This window comes from Leopardus geoffroyi, chromosome B1, assembly GCF_018350155.1.
Source record: "Leopardus geoffroyi isolate Oge1 chromosome B1, O.geoffroyi_Oge1_pat1.0, whole genome shotgun sequence".
NCBI classification, from domain to species: domain Eukaryota; kingdom Metazoa; phylum Chordata; class Mammalia; order Carnivora; family Felidae; genus Leopardus; species Leopardus geoffroyi.
Genome location: NC_059327.1, coordinates 92,227,535 through 92,251,023, shown reverse-complemented (window position 1 = coordinate 92,251,023; position 23,489 = coordinate 92,227,535). Strand labels below are relative to the sequence as shown.

Sequence of the window (23,489 nt, the reverse complement as noted above, 5' to 3'; positions counted from 1 at the left end):
GGCAGAGAGAGAGAGGGAGACACAGAATCTGAAGCAGGCTCCAGGCTCTGACCTGTCAGCACACATAGCTCAATGCGGGGCTCAAACTCACCAACCGCGAGATCATGACCTGAGCCCAAGCCAGATGTTTAACCGACTGAGCCACCCAGGCTCCCCCTACATTTTTTTTCCCTATTATTTCAGTATTCCTATGGCTGTGCTCCTATCATAACAGCACCAGTGCATGCTTTTGCTTCTAAATTTATAAGAAGCTACTGAAGAGAATACTAACAGCAAAACTAGGCAGAGAAATTGCAAGGAGGAGAATGCTAAAGAGAAAGTCAAATACAATTGAGGCTTGACACTCAGAATTGGTCATTCTAATAAACTCATTCTATTTTCAGTCACTGATTTTCACTAATTTGTTTTTAATTTTGAGAATTTTAGTACTCAACGGCATGGATAGAGTAGAAGGTATTAAGGCTTTACATCAAGGAACTGGAAGAAAGATAAGCAAATCTATCAAGTAAGAGTACTTTAATCCTAAAATTGCGACAAATATAGAAGAAAAATATTTTTGCAACGAAAGAGCCATGTTCTTATCAAGATGATTTTAAAAATCGATCTACATATTAGTATTATCATATAAATTAAAGCTTATAGAAAATGTAAACTTATTTGGAAAAAAGTAAATAAAAGTTTCAATATAAAACATGATTATGAAATTAAGGTCATTATTGATTTTTATGTCTTGATGCCTAATTAAAATTTTGTTAGTTTAGTCTTCTTCATTCATTATTTGCATCCAGTCTTCAAAATTATATTATAATTTCCGTAAAATAGGAGCAATGTTAAACTGTTTTTGCACCTCAAAGTAAATTCTTTAGGTTGTGTTTCATGAAGGAAATAAAACCACTAGGAAAATCAATGCCAATTATTCTCCATAATTATCTTATTTCAGGATACCTCATTCAAAACATCTGGCTATCAAAATATTTAACACTGACTGAGAGTCTACTACAGGCCAAGAATTTTACATATAACATTTCAGGTAAGCCTCACAATGACTCCACAAGGTCAATATATCATCATATTTTAACAGATGTTCAGCATGTTTGACACACTTTGACAGAGTTTCAAAGAAGTTAAGTAGTGTGCCCAAGTTCACATATTTTGAGAAGCAGGGATTTGAGCACAATTTGGCTTAATTCTCAAGTTTATGTTCTTCATAATTTACTGTATCATTGTCTGCCATAGTTGGGTGCCTTTAGAAATGAGTCACTTATAGAACCTACCCTGTAGGGCATCCAATACACATACCCTGAATTACCAAGTACTCTTCTAAAAGAAACACAATATTGTTCCTCTGTCAGTACTTATTATCAAAATAATAATACATATTTTACTTACAGTAGGTATATAAGATTCCAAATCATCTTCCTTTGATTATTTCTTTCTGCATTTAAGAGCATTTTAAAGTTGTTTCTTTCCATTTTCTGCCGGCACAAGATGGTCAAATAAATTTGTTTAACTTTGAAATTTCAAATTAAAACAATCTTTTCTGAGCAACATTGAAGAAGTTAGTATCAAATGATAGTTGAAACAGAATTTCCCTTTTAAAGACCAGAAATATATACAAAATAAACACAGATATTTGCACTGTATAGAGTGATTACACTTTTTTTTTTTTTTTCCCCTAGCTTTTAACAAACTCTGAGAAATCAAGCCAATGCTTCTGGGACCGCTGATCAACATCCTATCTTTCAGGACTGGAGGAAGTGGAGATGCATTTCTCTTGGGCACGTGTGTTCTATCAATTTCCATTTTCAATCATTAAAACCTACAATTTCCATTTCAGGCTGGTCTGCATGAGAAAGAGATGGCTGCTTATAGTCTATTCACTCTAGTAAAAAAAAAAACAACATATTCAAGTTTCGGTTTCTTGACCATGCCCTGTGCCCCCGCCGCATATGCACACACACAAAACACCTCCTTAAATACATTTCCATGGCTCAACTCAATGATGTACTAGCCATTTGACTATGATGAAAGCTGTATTCTTGTCAGTACAAAATCTGAATGAACTCCACTTCTAAATTAGTTCTTTTTTTTTTTTTTTTTACTTTTTAAGTAAATCTAACTCGAACTAGAGAAACATCGTGTTGTAGAAAAATGAGCTTCAACATTAGCATCAAGAGGTCTGGATTTGAGTTTTGTATTGATTTGGTGAGTTACTTAAATTCTGAACATCCTTATTATATTTACCTATGATATTGAAATGATAATACCTTTAGATATGGGAAGTTATGCTAACTTATGTAAAAATGCTTGGAATACATTGGCTCTTTAAAGTTAATTATCCAGTTTCACTTAAAAAAAATCAAAACTGTAATAAAATAAAGAATCTTACAGTATAGTGTTCCCAGACCCATTTAAATGAGGCATCATGAAAATCAAGTTTCTAACACAAAAAATTACACTAACTAGCCAGTCAAACTGAGATAGATAATTTTTTTATTGAAGTATCTATTTGTTCTGTTTACTATTATAATTCCAATTACTAATTAGTAACATAATTCTCAAGTTATGTTTGATATTCTTTGCATGGTGACTGTCTCCAATAACATTTTCAAACTCTTCAGAAAATAATGCTGTGGTTTGTGGATTATCAATGTGGATGCTTGTGGATTATCAAAATTTGGATAATCTCATTCTGTATTTATAAACTCAAGGGGTTTCCCCTTAAGAAAACAATTTATACTTGCCAAATAAACACTAGCATTATGCTGACTGTATCACTGTCAGATAAGAAGCAAACACACTGGTGAAGAAAAAACACAGAATTCTAGATACCTTTTTTCTTACTCAGACAAACTTAATCAGGGCTTGCAATTAATTTTTGAAATTCTTCTGAACCGATCTAAATGTTCAAACCTTCATTTCTACCTCTGGACCCCATCAGTAAAACCCACATGGCATTCATGTTAGCAAAACAGCTTGCTTTTTAAATGTGATGTCTTGTAGTTCTCACTCACAATCCTAATAATATCATTGATTTCAGTAAACTTTCAGTAAGAGTGATATGAATGCTATCAAAAGCAGAAGCTGTGATTCATTTTTTTTCTTCTTTTTCTTTTTCTACCTGGACAATTAAGATTAGTCCTAACAATGTGACTGTAGAGGCCTCTGGGTAATTAGAAGTTTCCTGAGGTTAAATGTGTAATACAGCAAAGATACTATCTTCTCTTAAAATTCTACCCACACACTAAAATACTTACATAAGACACAAATGGTTAAATAAAAGTGCTGGGAGCAGTCACCCATCATAACATAGAGGTAACTAGATTTTTTTTTCCAGATTCAAAAAACAAGCATCACATAAAATTTTATCTGATTGATTTTTTTTTTCCTGTAATTTAAGATGGCCAAAAGAACTATTTTGTCTACTAAGGCCAAAATAAAACTAAGGCATATGACCTTTTTACTAATTCAGGTGTGTCTTTAACACACTAAGGAAGTAAACAATGTTCTGGAAAAATAGGATGAAACAAAGATGAAGAAGATAAGAGACATTTTTGAGAAATCAGATTTTTCAATATCCAAAGCAATGACAGAAAAAGGTAAGATGAGATTACACACTTTGATCTTCAGAGAAAGAGGTCATGACATAATAAGGATTGTCATTCTAAATTAGATCTATTTATTTGCATTCTGAAAGAAGGTGTGGAACAAAACATTAGTTTCCCAAAGACTATTTATCACTCAGTGATACAGTATGTGAAGGAACTGACCAGAATGTTAGTATGTTCAATGTTCACCACCCACACTCGGGGAAAAAATATATATCTGGAACCCATATCGGACACCATTGCCTAATTTAAAAATATTCCTGGACCTCTTATTGATCAATATCTCTTATAGAAAGGATGAGAGTGTAGCATCTGAACTGAAACAGTATTATTAGAAAATGATATCGTGAGCATTAGGATGTATAATTCATGTTGCTTTCATTTGCTCAGACCATTGTAAAAATCCATAAATCATTTTCTTCTTCATGTATTGCTTAAGTGCAATTTGTCATTTTGCATTAGAGGGCTGCTTCAGCTCATCAGTGCTTTTAATTCACTGTTTAGAGTTTAACAAAATGCTGGCCCTGACTGATAACTGAAAAGACACTGAAATGTGAAGCCGTACCAATATTAACGAGGTTAAACAAAATGGAGAAGAACATTTCTACTTTGAATATCAAGTAATGCTTTAATGGAATATCTAGTATTCCCAGTCCCCAAAATATGTATTAGTTTGTTCTCTGTTGAGTTGAGAGCATTACAACACAGTAACTAAGGAATTACCTAAATGCTTACAATATGCTATCAATCTTTTCTAGAAACTTAGTCAACATTGTCTCTATAACTAGATGAACAAAAATATCAGCGTCCCTGGCATTGGCTCCAAAACTTTCCACCTCTAAAGTTAGGTTGCACTACCACAAATAAACCTATTTCATAGCCATAAGAGATGCAACGCAGTCCAGGTCCTTTGTGATTGCTCTCTGCACTCTCCTTGCTGCGAATAGCAAATGCCAGGAACCATCTACTTCAATCCTGGCCAGGTCTGGTGTTTGAAAGACTTCTTATTGACAATTTAAATTTTTTTTCTTTCATTTCTTTAAAAAAAAATCTTCTCTCAAAGCTCTGGGCACACTGCAATAATAAGAGGATTTAGAAACAAATTGCTTTCAAGTCAAGTTAAATCACTGCAAACACTCATTTATCCAACCGCTGGTTAACAAACTTGTTTCCCTCCCGCTTTTTCCACAAAAGGGTAAGAAAGAAAGCAACCCTGTTACCTAGTTTCAAAGTTTCTAACTATGTATATAAAAAGCATTTGTGGGATCCTTTGCACCCCCCAATTTCTGCTGCACTTAGAGGCCAATGAAACACACGAATGTGCATTATCACTCTCAAACACCAACCAGGACTTTTATGAAAATTGATTTTGATACACCTCTCGAAATAATAATTACTGCTTTCCCACTCTGATTGAGGATGCAATTTGTTTTAGCCCAGACGGTTGGCTCCCCTGGAGAAGGTGTTGGAGGTAGGGGTAGGGAGGCGCTCCATAGGTATCACTGCTCCCTTCCTGGTCCAGTAATGGGGGAAGGGGGATAGAGGGACGCGGTTTATTACACGATGTTCCGCACTTCAAAGAGGTCGTGAACCCCACCACCGAGGCTCTTATTTACTTAATCATGGCTTCACTAAATTCTGGGGTCCACCGAAGGACACGTAAAAGAAAAAGGAATTAAGAGGCATTTTTAAAAGGCTGTTGTTTTGTGGGTGACGGGGTGGGGCTGTTTAATGGTTCCAGGATAAAGACGCGGAAAAGGCTATTAATGCCAGTATCTGAATCTTGTTCGGAACAAAATGCTCTCGCAGTTGTCTTTGGCTGGAGCTACCTAGAGGGAAGACAAGGCCGGGCTCGGGTCTGTTCCCTCTAGCAGAAGACCCCGCTGTCACCCTGAGGGTCCAGGGGAGCCTTAGAGACTAGAAGTTCGAGAGGCGAGACCTCTAGAGGGCCCGGGCCGGCGTCGCCTGCGCGGACACAGGCCTCTGTGACCCAAGAAATCCTGCAGAGCCCCCAACAGGCGAACCCTGCGGAATGGGAGCTCCAAAGCAAAATTCTCTGGCTTGCCCTATGCTGCTTTCGCCGCTAGGAGACGCCTGTAACCCACGTTTGCGAGAGAGTTCCCGGCTCAAACACAACAGCTCCAAAAAAAAAAAAAAAAAAAAAAAAAAAAAAAAAAAAAAGAAAGGAAAAAAAAAAAAAAGGCAGCTCAAGTGTTACAGTGGATGTAGTGATTATTTACAGGCAAATCTGGCCATCTCTCCACGTTCTCATCTCCACCTCTGGAAGCTCTTTGGCTCTCAGAGAACGCCTCAAGTCCGCCCAAACTTCATCTACGTTTTGAAAACACAAACCCTCTTCCCCAAACAGTTTCAGATCTGCATTGTCATTCAGCCACATGTCTCTCACACGCAAACACGCGTGCACACGCGCGCACACACACAAGTGTTTCCATATGTATAAATGAAAACATTAGAAAATTACCGTCATTTTAAAAAATGCTCCAGGATTCTGATGAGTCAGCTAGAAGAGCTCAAAATATTTCATTTCAGTCCTGCAGATCTAAAGAAAAAGGGGGGAAGGGTGGAAAGTACAGATGCAATGCCGTTATTAATATTCAGATATACTATAATCTCCTTTTCATTGATCCACAGGTCGTTTTTATAAACTGCCATTCCATTCTCAGCAGTAGACGTGACGCTAAAATCATTTTAACTGCAGCGGTTTTCTCTTGGCTATGGCCAGTAGTCAATTTACTGCAGCTGAAAAAGGATTAGCCATTTTTGCTGGCATCCTTTCCTTCCAACCGCTCAAAGGCACGACCCATCTCCATGAAAGAGCCCGGGGCGGAGGGGGGGTGGTGGCGGATGGGGGGGCAGGGCAGTAGACACGCACTCTGGGGACTCACAGAGGCATGCCTCCGTCTGCAATCACGCCCGTGGACACTTGCTCTGCTTAATTCCCTATCACGAAGAGATGAAAACGTACCTCGGGCTTGGGGAAATGGTCCGCCTTTTCTCGAAGGTTGTGTTGGTGTTACCCTCGGGTCATTCATTACCAGGAAGCCGCGAGGGGCCGTCCTATATTGTGGCATAAGAAGACTAAACTGGGGCAGCTTTAGCGAATAAACAACCCCCGTACAGCCCATTAATTAGTATAAAAACATGCTTTAAAAAATCTTTTTTCTCGGAGAATGGACATTCATTCCACTCTCTAACAAGAGTTCGCGCTGTATTTTAACTTCACAAGAAGTGGATGCATGGATGCTCTGCTTTGCCCCCGCGCCACGGCAGTGGGCCCTCAGAGTTCGTCAAGCGCATCCTTCGAGATCCGGGTGGGGGGTTCGGGACTCCGCTGGGGCTTTCACAGACCTGTGCTCCGGGCTGGGGGAGGATGGATGCGAGCGCCGTCAGTGTGCGAGCGCCTTCGCTGATAACCGCAGAGGCACAGACTCGGGCCCCGCATGTGCTCAGCCCCTGCCCGCCTACCCACCCCCACCCCTGCGCGTGTTCTCAGCAGCCCCGCCGTTTTCACCTAGCGGTCTTGCCCCAAACTGGGCAAGAATCGCTGCCCGGGTCTATAATGGGGGCGGAGAAGGGGATCTCCAAATGTCACAAAAAGCAGAAAATAGCCCGTGCGCGCCGCCGCAGCGAAGCACTTGGCAGGGCGAGGCGCAGGGATATCCGAGGCGCCTTACAGCGCCCAGCGGCGCTCGGTTGCCAGCGAGTCGGGCGTTAGGTTGGCGTGCTTGCAGGTAGTGCTCAAATGGAATTCCTCAGTCATTGATCAAAGCGCTCGTAGCCCTAACTAGGTCCCCAGGGGAGATAATCTGTTTGGTAAGAATGTTACGGACATACACTGAAGAAGGGCAGAGGCACGTCTAGCGCGTCTGCACATCTATAGTAGCTGCCAGCCCACATCTCCCGGCGTGAATTCCTCGGCTTTTCAGGACCCACCTCCGCCCCACGCCCCAACTGCCTCACTCCGCTGCATCCAGCCCCGATAGACCCTCCCGCTTAGTTTGACACAACCCATGTTATATCCCTTTTTTAGAATCGTACAGGCAGTCTCGGCCAGAGCCCCCTGGTTAGGTAACCCCTGTCAGTTAGCGGCCCCTCTGCAACTTTTCCCCTTCTCGGTGATTTATTTCCACGATCGGTAGTAAAGGAAAACACCTTAAAGGAAAAAGAATGTTAGCGTCATTGGAAACCCCGCTCCTGGGAGAGGATACCGCTGCTGTTGCTATTATGTTTTCGCATTTGCTGATGCAAACAGGGGAACCTCTCTATTCCCTCTCCATTACCTGCGGCTGGGGACTGGGAACTTTCCGCGGCAGAGTCCCCAGCCAGCGCCTCGGGACCTGCCGGGCTGTTCTCACTCTCACACTCACACTCACCCCGGCAGCCCGCCCGAACGCGGGTTCCATCCCGCCCCTCCCGGCTGCCGAGTGACGCTCATGATTGACAGCCAGATCTGCCAGTTAGCGGTGGCTCGGTGGGTGGTGCTCTTCAGCGATTGGTTGGCAGAATGAGGGCGCTGCGCAAAAACAGAAAAGCGGAGCGCTCGGAGCTCAGAAACTGCCAGCCGAGATCACAGTCTCTAGGACTGAAGCAGGAGGAGGGAAAGACTGGAAGGAAGAGAGACAGGTTAGAGGGAAAGAGGCTTGGGAAGAAAACAGCAGGAAAGAAGCCGCTCATCACACTTCTAGAGAGGCAAATGATGCTGGAGATGAGGACAGAGAAAGACAAAACTATGAGAGCCAAAAAATACAAATAAAACGAAAGAGGAGAAAATGCCAAGAAGAACATCCATCCGGAGAAATGAAGAGAATGAAAGTTTTATGCTGCAGAGCCGTTCTATGTTTTTCCGGCAAAAAATTCTCTTGCTGTTTTTAAGCCCTTTTGCATTTGCCAGCCGTTGACATTGAGGCATGTTCAGCGGTGCCAGCAGCGTCTCCTCTTCCTTCTCCTCTTCCTCTTCCTCCTCCTCATCTTCCTCCACCATCACCATCACCACCACCGCCGCCACCACCACCTCCTCCTCCTCCCCCTCCTTCTTTTCCTCCTCCTCCTTCTCCTCCCATCAGCAAGAAGACAAACCGAGGACAGTCTTGAAATATCGAAATTTCCTCCTTGGGATTTGCCAGCGCCGCGTTGCGCCAAGACTGTCGGAATAAAGGACGCTGACTATTGTATTATTATTTTATTAATTGGTCAGTGGGAAGATTACCGATGAGGAAAGGGGACGCCTGTCACCCTTCCTGCGCTAAGATTGAAAAATGAGGCTGAGTTGGGGGAAGCCCTAAAATGAAGCAAAAGGAATAAGATTTTTCAGGACAGAAAGCCACAGGAGCCCCCCACACAGCGTACTTTTATTTGTTTTGTTTTTTTTTTTTTAAGATTTTTTTTTTTTTTCGTGGTGGTGGGGGAGGTGATTGGGTGGCTGACTGGCTGCGGGAAGCTGCTTCCTTTCCCTTTGGAGATGATTGTGCTATTATTCTTTGCCTTGCTCTGGATGGTGGAAGGAGTCTTTTCCCAGCTTCACTACACAGTGCAGGAGGAGCAGGAACATGGCACTTTCGTGGGGAATATCGCTGAAGATCTGGGCTTGGACATTACAAAACTTTCAGCTCGCAGGTTTCAAACGGTGCCCAACTCGCGGACCCCTTACTTGGACCTCAACCTGGAGACCGGGGTGCTGTACGTGAACGAGAAGATCGACCGCGAGCAAATCTGCAAGCAGAGCCCGTCCTGCGTCCTGCACCTGGAGGTCTTCCTGGAGAACCCCCTCGAGCTCTTCCGTGTGGAGATCGAAGTGCTGGACATCAATGACAACCCCCCCTCCTTCCCGGAGCCGGACCTGACTGTGGAGATCTCTGAGAGCGCCACGCCGGGCACCCGCTTCCCGCTGGAGAGCGCTTTCGACCCAGACGTGGGCACCAACTCCTTGCGCGACTACGAGATCACCCCCAACAGCTACTTCTCCCTGGACGTGCAGACCCAGGGGGATGGCAACCGATTCGCCGAGCTGGTGCTGGAGAAGCCGCTGGACCGAGAGCAGCAAGCGGTGCACCGCTACGTGCTGACCGCGGTGGACGGGGGAGGAGGGGGAGGAGGAGGAGAAGGAGGGGGAGGCGGCGGGGGAGGGGGCCTGCCCCCCCAACAGCAGCGCACCGGCACTGCCCTACTCACCATCCGAGTGCTGGACTCCAACGACAACGTCCCCGCCTTCGACCAACCCGTCTACACTGTGTCTCTACCAGAGAACTCGCCGCCGGGCACGCTCGTAATCCAGCTCAACGCCACAGACCCAGATGAGGGCCAGAATGGCGAAGTCGTGTATTCCTTCAGCAGCCACATTTCGCCCCGGGCGCGGGAGCTCTTTGGACTCTCCCCGCGCACTGGCCGGCTGGAGGTGAGCGGAGAGCTAGACTATGAAGAGAGCCCGGTGTACCAAGTGTACGTACAAGCCAAGGACCTGGGCCCCAACGCGGTGCCCGCGCACTGCAAGGTGCTTGTGCGAGTACTGGATGCTAACGACAACGCTCCGGAGATCAGCTTCAGCACGGTGAAGGAGGCGGTGAGCGAGGGCGCGGCGCCCGGGACCGTGGTGGCCCTGTTCAGCGTGACCGACCGCGACTCCGAGGAGAATGGGCAGGTGCAGTGCGAGCTGCTGGGGGATGTGCCGTTCCGCCTCAAGTCTTCCTTCAAGAACTACTATACGATCGTGACCGAAGCCCCCCTGGACCGAGAGGCCGGGGACTCCTACACCCTGACCGTTGTGGCTCGGGACCGGGGCGAGCCGGCGCTCTCCACCAGTAAGTCGATCCAGGTGCAAGTGTCAGATGTGAACGACAACGCACCGCGGTTTAGCCAGCCGGTCTACGACGTGTATGTGACCGAGAACAACGTGCCCGGCGCCTATATCTACGCGGTAAGCGCCACAGACCGCGACGAGGGCGCCAACGCCCAGCTAGCCTACTCTATCCTCGAGTGCCAGATCCAGGGCATGAGCGTCTTCACTTACGTGTCCATCAACTCTGAGAACGGCTACTTGTACGCCCTGCGCTCCTTCGATTACGAGCAGCTCAAGGACTTCAGCTTCCAGGTGGAAGCTCGGGACGCCGGCAGCCCCCAGGCTCTGGCCGGTAACGCCACCGTCAACATCCTCATCGTGGACCAGAACGACAACGCCCCTGCCATCGTGGCGCCCCTGCCTGGGCGCAACGGGACTCCAGCGCGGGAGGTGCTGCCCCGGTCGGCGGAGCCAGGCTACCTGCTGACCCGCGTGGCCGCAGTGGACGCAGACGACGGCGAGAACGCCCGGCTCACCTACAGCATTGTGCGGGGCAACGAAATGAACCTCTTCCGCATGGACTGGCGCACCGGGGAACTCCGCACCGCGCGCCGGGTGCCGGCCAAGCGCGACCCCCAGCGGCCTTACGAGCTGGTGATCGAGGTGCGCGACCACGGGCAGCCGCCCCTGTCCTCCACTGCCACACTGGTGGTGCAGCTGGTGGATGGAGCCGTGGAGCCCCAGGGAGGGGGCGGGGGCGGTAGCGGGGGGTCAGGGGAGCATCAGCGCCCCAGCCGCTCCGGCGGCGGGGAGACCTCGCTGGACCTCACCCTCATCCTCATCATTGCGCTGGGCTCGGTGTCTTTCATATTCCTGCTAGCCATGATCGTGCTTGCCGTGCGTTGCCAAAAAGAGAAGAAGCTGAACATCTACACCTGCCTGGCCAGTGACTGCTGCCTCTGCTGCTGCTGCTGTGGCGGTGGGGGCTCGACCTGCTGCGGCCGCCAAGCCCGGGCGCGCAAGAAAAAACTCAGCAAGTCGGACATCATGCTGGTGCAAAGCTCCAACGTACCCAGTAACCCGGCCCAAGTGCCGGTGGAGGAGTCCGGGGGCTTTGGCTCCCACCACCACAACCAGAATTACTGCTACCAAGTCTGCCTGACCCCTGAGTCCGCCAAGACCGACTTGATGTTCCTTAAGCCCTGCAGCCCTTCGCGGAGTACGGACACTGAGCACAACCCCTGCGGGGCCATCGTCACCGGCTACACAGACCAGCAGCCCGACATCATCTCCAACGGAAGCATTTTGTCCAACGAGGTAAGGCTGAAGCGAAAGGACCACCATCTCTCATCTCCTCCATCTGAAAGCCTCCTCTAGCCCGGCCCTTGTATCTCTGGTGCACTCTGTATTTATATTTAGGATATTAACTTCTTTGTATCTTTGTGGGGGCAGGAATTGGGCGGGGGAGGCTATCCCACCCCTTCGTATGTAACCTAAACTTCGTGTTGTCCCTAATTTTCTGCGCTCCACCCCTCCACATTTACTTTCATTTCCTCCCCTTGGTGCTTTGCCACCTTGGACCTTCCTTCTTCCCTCGGGCATCGTTCCTTTAAAATCCTAACCCCTTCTCAGTCCTTTCCCTTCTCAGTTTTCTGAGGGTAAAGGGAAAAGTAGGAGGGGGACCGAGGGAAATGTGATGGAGGGACTTTCTGGCACCGGCAAAGGTCTTTTTCTCTTTGCGTTTGTCCCAGGCGTTAATAAAGTTAATGCTGTTTGCTTTGTTTATCGATGCTTTCAGTCGCGTGTAAAAGTAAGCTATAGATTGTTTAACTTTGCACAGTCGTCTAAACTCGAATGCATGTTTTAGCGAATAAGTTATCAGATCCTTGTCCCCTGAACTCGGGTTGCAGAAAAGTCTTCAGTTCTGCTCTGGACAGCATTTACAGACGCTCTTGAAACCCAAGGCCCACACAGTGTGAATTTGAATGAAGTTACTTTGGCACAAACCCCTGTAAGCGTAAACTAAAGAAAGGCTTAAACAATTGTTACCTTAAATATATCTTTTAACTAATAATCACCTCTTGCCACTGTTCTTGATAAATCATCACTGTTGGCTTTCTTCCTCAAAGAATTTGGCTTGTCAATTCCGATTTCTATTTAAAAGATGGAGAAGTGGCAAAGTTGGAAGGTGGGAGGGAGGGGGAGAACAGGGTTGATTTATGTACTAGAAAGTTTGGACCGGAAAAGGTGTGTGGATGCCTGAGGTGGGGGGAGGAGAATGCAGAGGGCTTTGGAGGGGGAAAAGAGTGGGGGGGGGGCTTTATGAATTCCTTTCTTGGCAGGTTATTTTATTTGAGTCTTAGATATTATTAATTGACTTTCATGAATATTTGTACAGTTCATTTGTATCTTAAGCACATTTTGAAAATAAACAACAAAATAATTCCATAAAATATCCAAACTTTTTGCTTATTGAGCGTGCTGTTTTTCTTGTGTCAACCAGTATGCACCTAAACACTGTTTTAGGCCACTGAAAGAAAGACTGTAGAGTTTACCTAGGTTGACTCTATTAGGGACAATAGTTTATGAGCCCTAGCTATGAGGTCATTTGCATTCTCTCCTTAAAAACACACATACACACGTTTAAAATTGGCTTTTTATTTTTGGAATTTTTTTTTTTTTAACCTTTACTGAAAGTCTAGATTGAGTGTCTCTGCATATCCCCCCACCCCTTACCCAGCAGTCACTAGGGTGAGGTCTTAGAATAGCTTGAAAATTCATAAAAATGCACACAATTACTTAAACTAGACTCAGTTCCTTACCTCAAAAAAAGGACTGTTAGTTAAACCCTTAGCATTCAAATGCTCTTGATTTATTTATTTTTTTTCTAGACTAAACACCAGCGAGCAGAGCTCAGCTATCTAGTTGACAGACCTCGCCGAGTTAACAGGTATGGACTCTTTTTTTTTTTTTTTTTTTTCCTACCTTGGTGTGTGGACAATTTACAACCTACTAAAATTAGGAATTAGGGGTATTATTCAATATTAAAATATAAAATGTATAAAGCATTTCCAGTTAAGGCAGAACATACATGCCGATTATGTTGGGGTTCCTAGACAATACATTAAAATCTGGGCATATTTCATTTATATACAACTTACTGAATATATTTGAATATCTTATCAATTTACACGCCTACGCTGCTTCTGATAGTCTCCCTAACTGTTCCAGGTGGATACTATCTTTTATGAAAATCATATAAACATATACATAACTCTAATCATAGAAAATGGCTAAGCTAGTTACGCCTTAAGGGCTCAACCACCTGCTATGCTCAGTTTTAAAGAGCTAAGTTTAAGGTGATGAAAACCAGCTTTATGCAGAAATAAAGGCAACGGAGAGGTCTATGAATCTGCAGCACCATTGTTGACCATGTGGTGGCAGAAGAATATTTTCTGTGTTTCTTCACCTTTTTTATTCTAATATTCACGTTTTTGTACTTCTAGTTCTGCATTCCAGGAAGCCGACATAGTAAGCTCTAAGGACAGTGGTCATGGAGACAGTGAACAAGGAGATAGTGATCACGATGCCACCAACCGCGGCCAGTCAGCTGGTAAGTGTGTTCAAAGAGCAATGCTGACTTTTATGGTTTTTGTTGTTGTTGTTGTTGTTGTTGTTGTTCTAAATAAATCTAGAAAGAATGATGTCCTAGGTAATTTTCTGTAGGTTTAATGTTGGTAAATCCACAGAAAAAATGGTGTCATGTTATGTTGATAAGTGTATATTCAAAGAGGATTATAAAAATTTGATGTTCCTTCAGAGAGGTAAAGCTAGAGATTTATTGTGAAATATGTTAGAATATGAGCTATTTCTTCCTTATGTAATGTTCTTTAGTGCAATTGTATTGCATACAAAGAGCTATAGATTTCTCACCTGGTCCAGTCCTCAGTCTTTAGTCAATTAAGGTATTATTAGACTTGTTTATGGATGAAATAGCTGAAGATGAATGAAATTGATTGAACTGTACAAAGTCACAAGAGAATAATTGGATGATTGGGAACTAGAATCAAAATTTCTTGCTTTTGAGAGCAGTGCATTTTGTAAGCCACTGAGTATTGAATGGTAGAAGGAATGGTGATGAAAAGTCATGAGTAGCCTGAAAGCAGGGTTTCCAATGCTGGGTTCTTAGGCTTCAGGACATTAGGAAACATTTGATAATGTGTATTTTCTCGAGCATCCTAGATTTCCTCATATTTTCAATAAGGCCCATGACCTGTCAAAAGTTGAACCCTGTGTGTATTTGTATACGAGCTTAATGGTAGTCACTGATGGGGTTACAATGTGACACAGATGTTTTACATTGTTTATTTGCTTTACTTTTGTCTATATAAATTTAACTGTGAAGTTTTATAGGATGCCGATAACTCTGCTTACTAATACTTAAAGAAGACACTTTAAAAATAAAATATGTACCTTACAATGATGAAAATGATTTCATATTTGAGGTTGGATTAAATGAGGTTGGATTTTCCACCTCGTTGGCCTTTCAACCAAGAAGGGTGATTGTTGTATTTTTTTTTTAATTTTTCTTTTTTTGAGTTTTGTGGTTTTCTGACATGCGAAAAGAAATGGAAAGGTGAATGAATTAACTTTTGTGACTTGTAAAAATGTCCATCATTGGGCCATCTCTGGATTCAACTCTGGTCACATGCTTTTGAGCTCCATTTTGGTTAACGATGTAACCCTAGAGGGAGAGAGTCCTGATTCTCAAGGTAATATTGGTCCTAGAGAGCACACATTCCTTAACACACTCAGTGGACCTCTAAACCGTGCTGAGGCAGTGTGTCAAAGGGCAGCCCACACCCCACGGTCGCCTGGCAGCAGTGGTTACTGCAAGCCTCCCACTTGGCCAATGTGTGCTGTGTCTGAGGCTGACTTAGCCTTGGGAAACACAGGCAGGAGGAGGGGGGGAAAGGCTGCTCAAGGGTCTCTTTATATTGCTGCAAGTCATTAATATGCAGACCTAATGAGACTTGAGAACTGCCAAGAATCCCCGGAGGTCCCTGCCCCTTGCGGGCCTTCACGCTAAGTGAACAGAGCATCTATTTAGTGTCTGGGAACCTGACAACAAACCAGATCTTGCCAGAAGTTTATATTTGAGTACAAAGTCCCTTTCATTTTTGGCCTATATATGGCATATGATTTATTGTTATCTTTAAAAAGCTGTACATGTAGAATTGCTCATTCCTGTTCTTTTTCCAGGGTTTCTAATTTAAGTTAGCCTTTTTTAAACTTTTAAAACAAAATGTTTAATATTAAAACAGAGTATCTGGTGCATGTTTCCTTGGGTGCATTTTATTCTTTTCCCACTCCCCCACCCTCTGCTTTGTTTTGTTGTTGTTGTTGTTGTTGTTGTTGTTGTTGTTTTTCTGTAGCACTCCAATTTCAATGAACATTTCAATTAGTTTAGTCCCTCAGACATAATGAGCCATAATAACCTAACCAAAGAAAGAGAAACGAATAAACATCTGCAAAAAGTGCTAAATTTGGAAGATGGATGGGAATATATTCTTATCAATGCGTCTTCCCAGTAGCTGTTTTATTTCACAGGCACTCACTGTTGCCATTTCGGTAATGTTTCTTTCAAATTATTTGAGATGTCAAAGCATTACAAGGAAAATTAAAATGCTACATTGTGTACTGGAAAAATTTCCAAAAAGCAAGGCAGTTTGTATTTTTCTTTATCAGTGGTAAAATTTGCCTCTGTCTTTACATTCTTAAACACGAAAAGTATCACAGAATTAACAATTTACTTTTGTATTTCCTTGGCAGTTACAAGGCAGGCACAACATACTGAGTGCGATAATTGCTCTTTTAGAATTGTAATGACACGCTTGTATTAAGAAGTAATCTCACCTTTGTGTGCTGAATTGCAATCAGATTTAATATGTCTAATTTTATGGTAAGAATGATTTTGAAGTGTTTTCTTTTTTTTAAGTATGAAACCCTAAGTGCAGAGAATTGAAATCCATTTACTTAATGACTTTTTCCAGTCCCTACTGATGTTGTGTCCTATAAACTTCACACCAAGTGGCTACAATATTTCCTAAAAGTTAAGCCCATTTCAGGGAAATAGGTACATCTGTTTTATTTTCTTGTAATGCCAGGTACTAATGATCTTCTAGTTGTGTAATATTCAGGAAATATTATTCATAGCACGTCTATATCCAGGTTTAGGATATGAAAAAAAAATTCATACACATCAGCAAATCTCACTGAGCTAGTTTTTAGGGGAAGAACACCAGATTGCCATGGAAAAATAACATTAGAAAGATACAGACTCTGAAATCTCTACTTCAGTTTGTACCTTCTTCCATATTTCATTATATACACTATTTAGCTCAGTGCTTCACCTGTTTAAACTTGCTAACTTTTTATTTATCCCTGATTTCTTTTTCTGTTAGCATTATTTTGTATTTATTTATTTCGATATGCCTTCTATTTATTCTACTATGAATAGTTTTCTTTTTTGTTCTTTCTCCACCCCACCCCCCCCCACCCCTTGCTTTTCTCCTTTCTAAGCCATTTGGAGTCACCAATCTTGTTCATAGAAGGTCTTTAAACACGGAGGCAGCTGCACAGAGAATCACATAAGCTTTTTCAGTTTTCTACTGCACCTGGCTCCATGTGTGAAATTCTTCGGCTTGACCACTGCTCTGTGGCATTTTCTTTCTATAGCCTTGTCAAGGTGCTTTCCGTTTTTTTCAGTGTGCTATTGATGTATTGGTTAGATATGGCAGAAGTCCAGGGAGATGTGGTAAATGTATGCATAAACCATCACAAGAGGAAAACCTGATTAATCACAGCTTAAATAGCCACAAATAAGTCAAAGTGTACTTAAAAGAAATATGGTTTCAATTTGGTTTATTATATCATGAGATTAAGATATCTTTTTTTCTGATTTGGAATACTGATACAAAAATTTTAGTTGCATATTCTTAAACATTTTAACATTATTACAGGCACATCTAAGGAGATATATTTAGTTATAAGAATTTTTTGCCTCGCTTGTTAAATATTTGTGATATGCACACTATTAGACTTATCAATTTATTTCTAATATTTGTGTCCTCTTAAAAAATATATTGAAAAGGACAATCTAATAAATGATTCTGTTAATGTTACATGTTATAGTTTACCTGAAAATTGTCAAACCCCTCTTCCTTGTACGTTTGACCTTCAGTTACAAGGAAACTTAGACTAGGTGTGTTAATTTTAATTATTGAGATCGATGCAGGATGTGCGGTCAAAATTTGGCTACATGTTAAAAAAACAAAGTGACTGGAGTTGCCAGTATTTCCAAACTTGTAAAGTATACCATGAAACATATTCAGCGATTGCACCATTCTTACAAGACCAACAAGACAATTTTTGATTTATCATCAATACAAATTTCCCTTTCCCAGCTCCACTCAGAATGTAGATACTGGCAGATTAGCATCTGGATTTGTAAATAAAGTGAATTTATACGATTGTTTGCAAAAGCTTATTCGTGTTACTGGTGAAAATCTGAACTGCCACTTGATGCTACAGAGAGATTTATAATTGGAAAAAGCATATGACAAAATATTAGAGAAAATGGAGAAAAATATCAACACACTGGAAGATTGATAAGTGAGGAGAAATTTTGATGTACATGTTTTGATTTTTTTCATGAGTGAATCATGTTGATAAATATCTGCGTCCAAGCTATCTTTTCCTAAAACTTATGCCAATTTTTGCAGTTATAATTAATATCTCTCCATTTTTTTGTTGTTGGTAAGTGGTTAAAGGAAGACTGGAAATTTCCTCAAAAAATTAAGTATCGATTTTCTTTAAAATTAATTTATCGTGTTACGAAAAATTAAGCATTTTTATGAAGTCTTGGTTCATGAGAAAGAAATGCACACATGACTTTATACTGTTACATTCATCAGAAAACAGCACAAACTGAATACAATTATAATATTTTTGAAATCATGATTTGTTCTCAATGGTAATAGCACTGCCTCTGACTATAAAGAACAAGTTACTTGCCAGTTCAAAAATATGTATTTTAAAATTTGTCTAAATATATCTTTGCATAACAAGCAGTCTATCACATCAGCTGTCATGCCTTGTAGAAGAGATTATTTCTGAGAAGTGGGAAAAATAAATAACTAGGAGAAGAAATTTCAAGTAATGTATATGTATGTGTGTATATGTATATATATATATGTATGTATGTATATACATACATACATGTATATACATATATGTGTATATGTGTATGTATATATATGTATGTGTGTGTGTGTGTGTGTGTGTGTGTGTGTGTGTGTGTATGTTGAGATGATTCTTAGAAATTACCAAAACTTCAAAACTGAGGTTTGGCCTGTATTTTTCTGCTAAACAAATCTCACAGGTTCTATACTTAGGGGCATTTGAATGAGAAAATATAAAAATCACCTTAAATTTATTTTCTCTGGGGCCTTCACTTTGAGCTATTAAAAAATTCCAAGAGCAATGTGAAAAGCATACATTTTAATACATCACCTGTCCCAGAAGACCTGGCATTCCTGTATATCATGTAGTCATTTATCACAACAGAACTTAAATATACTTCTATTTATTTGGCCATTAAACAGTATATTTAATGGGACTGGCGATAAATGAAAGAAGGTAAAAAAAGAAAAAAAAAAAGAAAAGAATAGTTAGTCTTTCAGTGACTCCCTCAAGTGAGGAATGGTAACAGGTATATTTACTTGGTTCTCAAATCATGTATCTAAAAGACAAATGATTTGACATGTATTGATGTAGTTTTTATGTTATTATTTTTTAATTTTGCTTCTGAGTCTGACATTTTCCTCCTGAGAAACTGGTACACTTGTTTTGTCAGTAAAACTGGTGGAGTATGTTCATGCACAGTTTGTAGCACCTTATCCTTCATTCTGGTTACATATAGCTGTGTGGTATTACTGTGGGAATCACACTTTTAAAAGACTAGTTCATGAATTCAGTAAGAACATCATTTACAAGTGTTTTCTCTGTCAAGTAAAATTGTTCTTCCAGCATAAAACTTCGTCCTATTTCTCATTTTTCTTGTTATGCACATGATATCATTTTTGTATGGGTTCTCGACTCGTGGGAACTTGATTACATCGTCTGAGAGAATTTTAACTAGTTTCTAATAATTAAAGAAGCCGAAGATCAGAAAACCAGACACTTCAAGGAAAGAAAATGGGCGCAACTGAGTATAAACTATTTAATTAAACAAGTTCTACTAAAAGTACCTCCTAACACATACAACATCTTAATAATTTTGAGAGACTAGTTTATTAAAATTTTTCTATAAGACAGATGATCACATTTAAAATTAGGAGAGTACTTGAGAGTATAGCTGCTCAAAAAGATGGGAAAGATTGTTAATGGTATCATGTGGTATATTTAAAATGATATTCATCGGTCATGTGAGAAAAAACTGTATTCCAAATTTTGCATTAATATCCATTTTTATTATGGTTTAATAATGTAGTATTATCCTAATATTTGTATTAATTCCACCAACTTCAAACTTAATTATGATTTGGATTTAATTTTAAAATAAATAATTGCTCACAATCATTTTACTTTGAACAGTAATTCCATCTATCAAAAAATCTTTTTTTTTTTTTGCTTTATCATATTTCAAATAGGGAGCGTTTCTAGTACAGTATTCAAAATATAAATCTCTTTGGTTCTATAGCTTCTACCAACCTAGGATGTCAATGTGTATCAATTTCTTTCCTTTTTCTTTTTCTTTCTAAATATCTCTGTGAAGAAATAGGGAAAAAAAAAAAACCTCAGCTACCCTGGTGTCAAAAAAACACTGACATATTTTACATGCTTTCTTAACCTGGTTCCTTATCCAGGTTTCAGCTCACGTTTAAGTTCCTCAACAGTTCACTGATCAGTAATTTATTTCAAGGCTTATGCATGACAATTATCAATGGAACACTATAATCGAAGCCAGACTCGGCATTATACATAGTTTAATTTAAAATAAAAAAGTCATAAAGTGAGATTAATATATGATAAGAAGATTCATTTTATTTCTTTAAACATAATTTACATAATTAACTGTTCTTATCTCCAAAATACTTGTGGACAATCTAGAAGATTAATACTCTGAAAAAAATTATTTTCTATACCTTATATATACAGATGTTAATATATACACACACAAACACGTAAAGCAGTTTGTGACAAAAGGCCATTAGGAATTTAAAAACCAAAACTCAAGAGTTCAAAATCACTCCTGATATTTGTAAGAAGAAACAATCAGATGGGTTCATTAAATAAATATGACTCTGTTGATTAAAAAAGAAATTCATCGTTTTTCCAGACTGCTCATGCATTTGAGAGCTTCTTTTATGCAGAATAATCATACTTGAGTTATTTTAAATTGATCCTGTTTAAAAACATGCACAATAAATGTGTTAGTATGTTTAGAAAAATATTAAAATGTGATTATGGTTTATGTACTTGTTTTTCTGAATAGGGGTAGTTACCAAAATGAATGTCAAATAGTATTCTATAATGCTCCAAATTATTATGCTTTGCCTAAGAAACTGAGCTTTCTTGAGTCACAACCAGATAATATTTAATAGTCTTGTCAATCTGTGGGAGACAATGAAACTTGAAGGTGTCATTTGAAATCTTAGTATCCTAGGATTAGTAAGGAAACAGTTCTGTGTTCACTAGGACAAGCGTTTCCAGTGTGAAATAAGTAATAAGGTATTTGTCAATAGTATCTGCAGCTGACTCACATTACACTTGATTACCTTGGTTTCACTAATTATAGTCATTTGTTCTGGGTTTGTCTGCAGTGGCGAATAATAAGTAATATGGGCTACCAGAATGTCATTGAGCTATACCTTTTAGGGTCATTTTCTGAGATCCTAAGAAAGCATGCTCTTGGCCACTCACAAAATGTTGTTTCATTCTTGTTATTTATTGGTTTATCAATATGTGTGCCGTATTTCTCTTGGATTTCACTTTCTGTTTAATGTCTAGATTTCTTAATCTGAATATCATCATTTGTGCTTTATGTATTTCTGATGTTTTTGTCTTTAAGGGAAAAATAAACATGTTGGATGCCTTATCATCATTAGAGATTATGGATTATAAAAGCTTTATTCTTATATTTTTCTCTATTATGAATTTCACCAGAGATTTTTAAAAATATTCATTCTTTTTCTACTCACCATTCCCTAGTTTTTGTTTGTTTGTTTTTTTTTTTCCCACAGCTTTTTCCCAACTCTGAGAATTTTAGAAAGATCTATCTACCTTAAGGTCCTCTTTGCTAGAAGAGTCTAACCCTTTGCACAATAGTACAAAGACATTTTTGATGTCTGTGAGGTTAAGGCAAGAAAAATTTGTTAAAACGCATTCACCCAGCACTCTTTATGCTACCTGTAATCTTTCACATTAGTGAAACCTGGATCCATAGTTTCCCTTTTGTTTACAGGCATGGATCTCTTCTCCAACTGTACTGAGGAATGTAAAGCGCTGGGCCATTCAGATCGGTGCTGGATGCCTTCTTTTGTCCCCGCGGATGGACGCCAGGCTGCGGATTATCGCAGCAATCTGCATGTTCCTGGCATGGACTCTGTTCCAGACACTGAGGTGTTTGAAACTCCAGAAGCCCAGCCTGGGGCGGAGAGGTCTTTCTCCACCTTTGGCAAAGAGAAGGCCCTTCACAGCACCCTGGAGAGGAAGGAGCTGGATGGACTGCTGTCTAATACACGAGCGCCTTACAAACCACCATATTTGAGTAAGTATTACATAAAAGCCTTTATCAAAGTATTCCCTTTGAGGGAATAAAGTTCAACATGCCATTCTTCTTAGTGAAAATAGAGCTCAGGTTGTTTTTCAGAAACAAAGATAAAAGTGACTCTTGGATGCAGGCAGTCCTTTACTATGGAAAAATGAATATCTTAACAGGAAGACAGGTTTCTGTGTTAGGACATGGTTGTTGACAACAATCAAACATAACTTTTGATGTTGAAAACATTTTTCAAATGCATTTCATATTTCCTTTGAATATTGCTCGCTTGCTTACTTGATTTCCATGTGTTTTGAAGGGCTTAATTAAGATGGAAAAACATCTCTTGACACTTGAGTCACTGGGAGATCTCATTTTTTTATTGATGCCAGCATTTTCACATAATCATCCTTTTCCCACAGTGACATTAAACATTTTAGGCTAAATTAAGAAATCAGCGCAGCTATCACTTTGACCATTCAACGTGATTTAGTAATATGTTCATATGGTCAGAATCAGAGGAACTATGTGATGGAAACATACGAATAAAGCAATATTCTTCATTTACTTAAAATAATACATTCTTCTAACAATGGAGATGTTCAAAATTGTACTCCTCTCTTTCAATATTGGGACCATATTCTCTAAGTGGATTATTTTATACAACCACAGTGAAAATAAAAATGCTTAGAGATTCTGTAGTATATTTCTTTGAGGGTCTTGGTAATGAAATTATCCTATTATTCTCTGCTACATAGGAATCTTTTTTTCTTTTAGTTAATCAGTAAATACCACTGACAATTCAATAGTTTGGTCAAACCACATAAACTAATACTTGATAAGGATGAAACTCACAAAGACTCAATCAAAAGATGACTTTTATTTTGTATTGCAAATCTAACGTACATGGTGTTTTCTTACTTTCATCCCCTAGTACAAAAAAAAAAAAAAAAAAAAAAAGAAAAGAAAAGAAAATCATGGGATCATAAGCTAGAAACAAAAATAAAACAGTTTCTAGATGTATCATTACTTTCATGACTTCAAGAATGGTAGGGAAATAGAAAAAAATACCTAAAGGAAAGACAAACTAGAAGAACATATATTTTAACTCATGAATGTAAATATGAAAGGCATGAATTGAATACACGGAGGACAAGACTACTACTCTAGACATTGATAAAAGAATGGATCTGCCATTGGAAACATACATTGTGATGGCAACACTGATTAAACTGTTTTTTGAAGGATTCAATTCAACTTTTCA

At 40.5% G+C, this 23,489-nt stretch overlaps 1 protein-coding gene and 1 long non-coding RNA gene across 5 annotated transcripts in view; one reads left to right on the top strand and one right to left on the bottom strand.

Annotated features, from left to right (window-relative positions):
- Window positions 1-101: 101 nt before the first annotated feature.
- Window positions 102-8,069, bottom strand: LOC123592485. 2 transcript variants are annotated; one of them, XR_006709799.1, is made up of 4 exons: window positions 7,910-8,069; window positions 6,595-6,686; window positions 6,091-6,168; window positions 102-1,882 (listed from the first exon to the last, which is right to left on the bottom strand). It is a non-coding gene; the product is annotated as an uncharacterized LOC123592485 (long non-coding RNA). The 2 variants fall into 2 exon arrangements; XR_006709802.1 differs by lacking the exon at window positions 7,910-8,069 and adding an exon at window positions 6,978-7,082.
- A 110-nt stretch (window positions 8,070-8,179) lies between these two features.
- Window positions 8,180-23,489, top strand: part of PCDH10 (protocadherin 10) — a 63,433-nt gene continuing 48,123 nt past the window's right edge. For all 3 annotated transcript variants that reach the window (XM_045467512.1, XM_045467532.1, XM_045467521.1), the window contains exons 1-4: window positions 8,180-11,718; window positions 13,293-13,351; window positions 13,908-14,014; window positions 21,929-22,234. In XM_045467512.1, coding sequence (XP_045323468.1) covers window positions 9,088-11,718; window positions 13,293-13,351; window positions 13,908-14,014; window positions 21,929-22,234 — 3,103 coding nt within the window. In that variant the 5' untranslated portion in view covers window positions 8,180-9,087. The remainder of the gene's footprint in view (window positions 11,719-13,292; window positions 13,352-13,907; window positions 14,015-21,928; window positions 22,235-23,489) is intronic.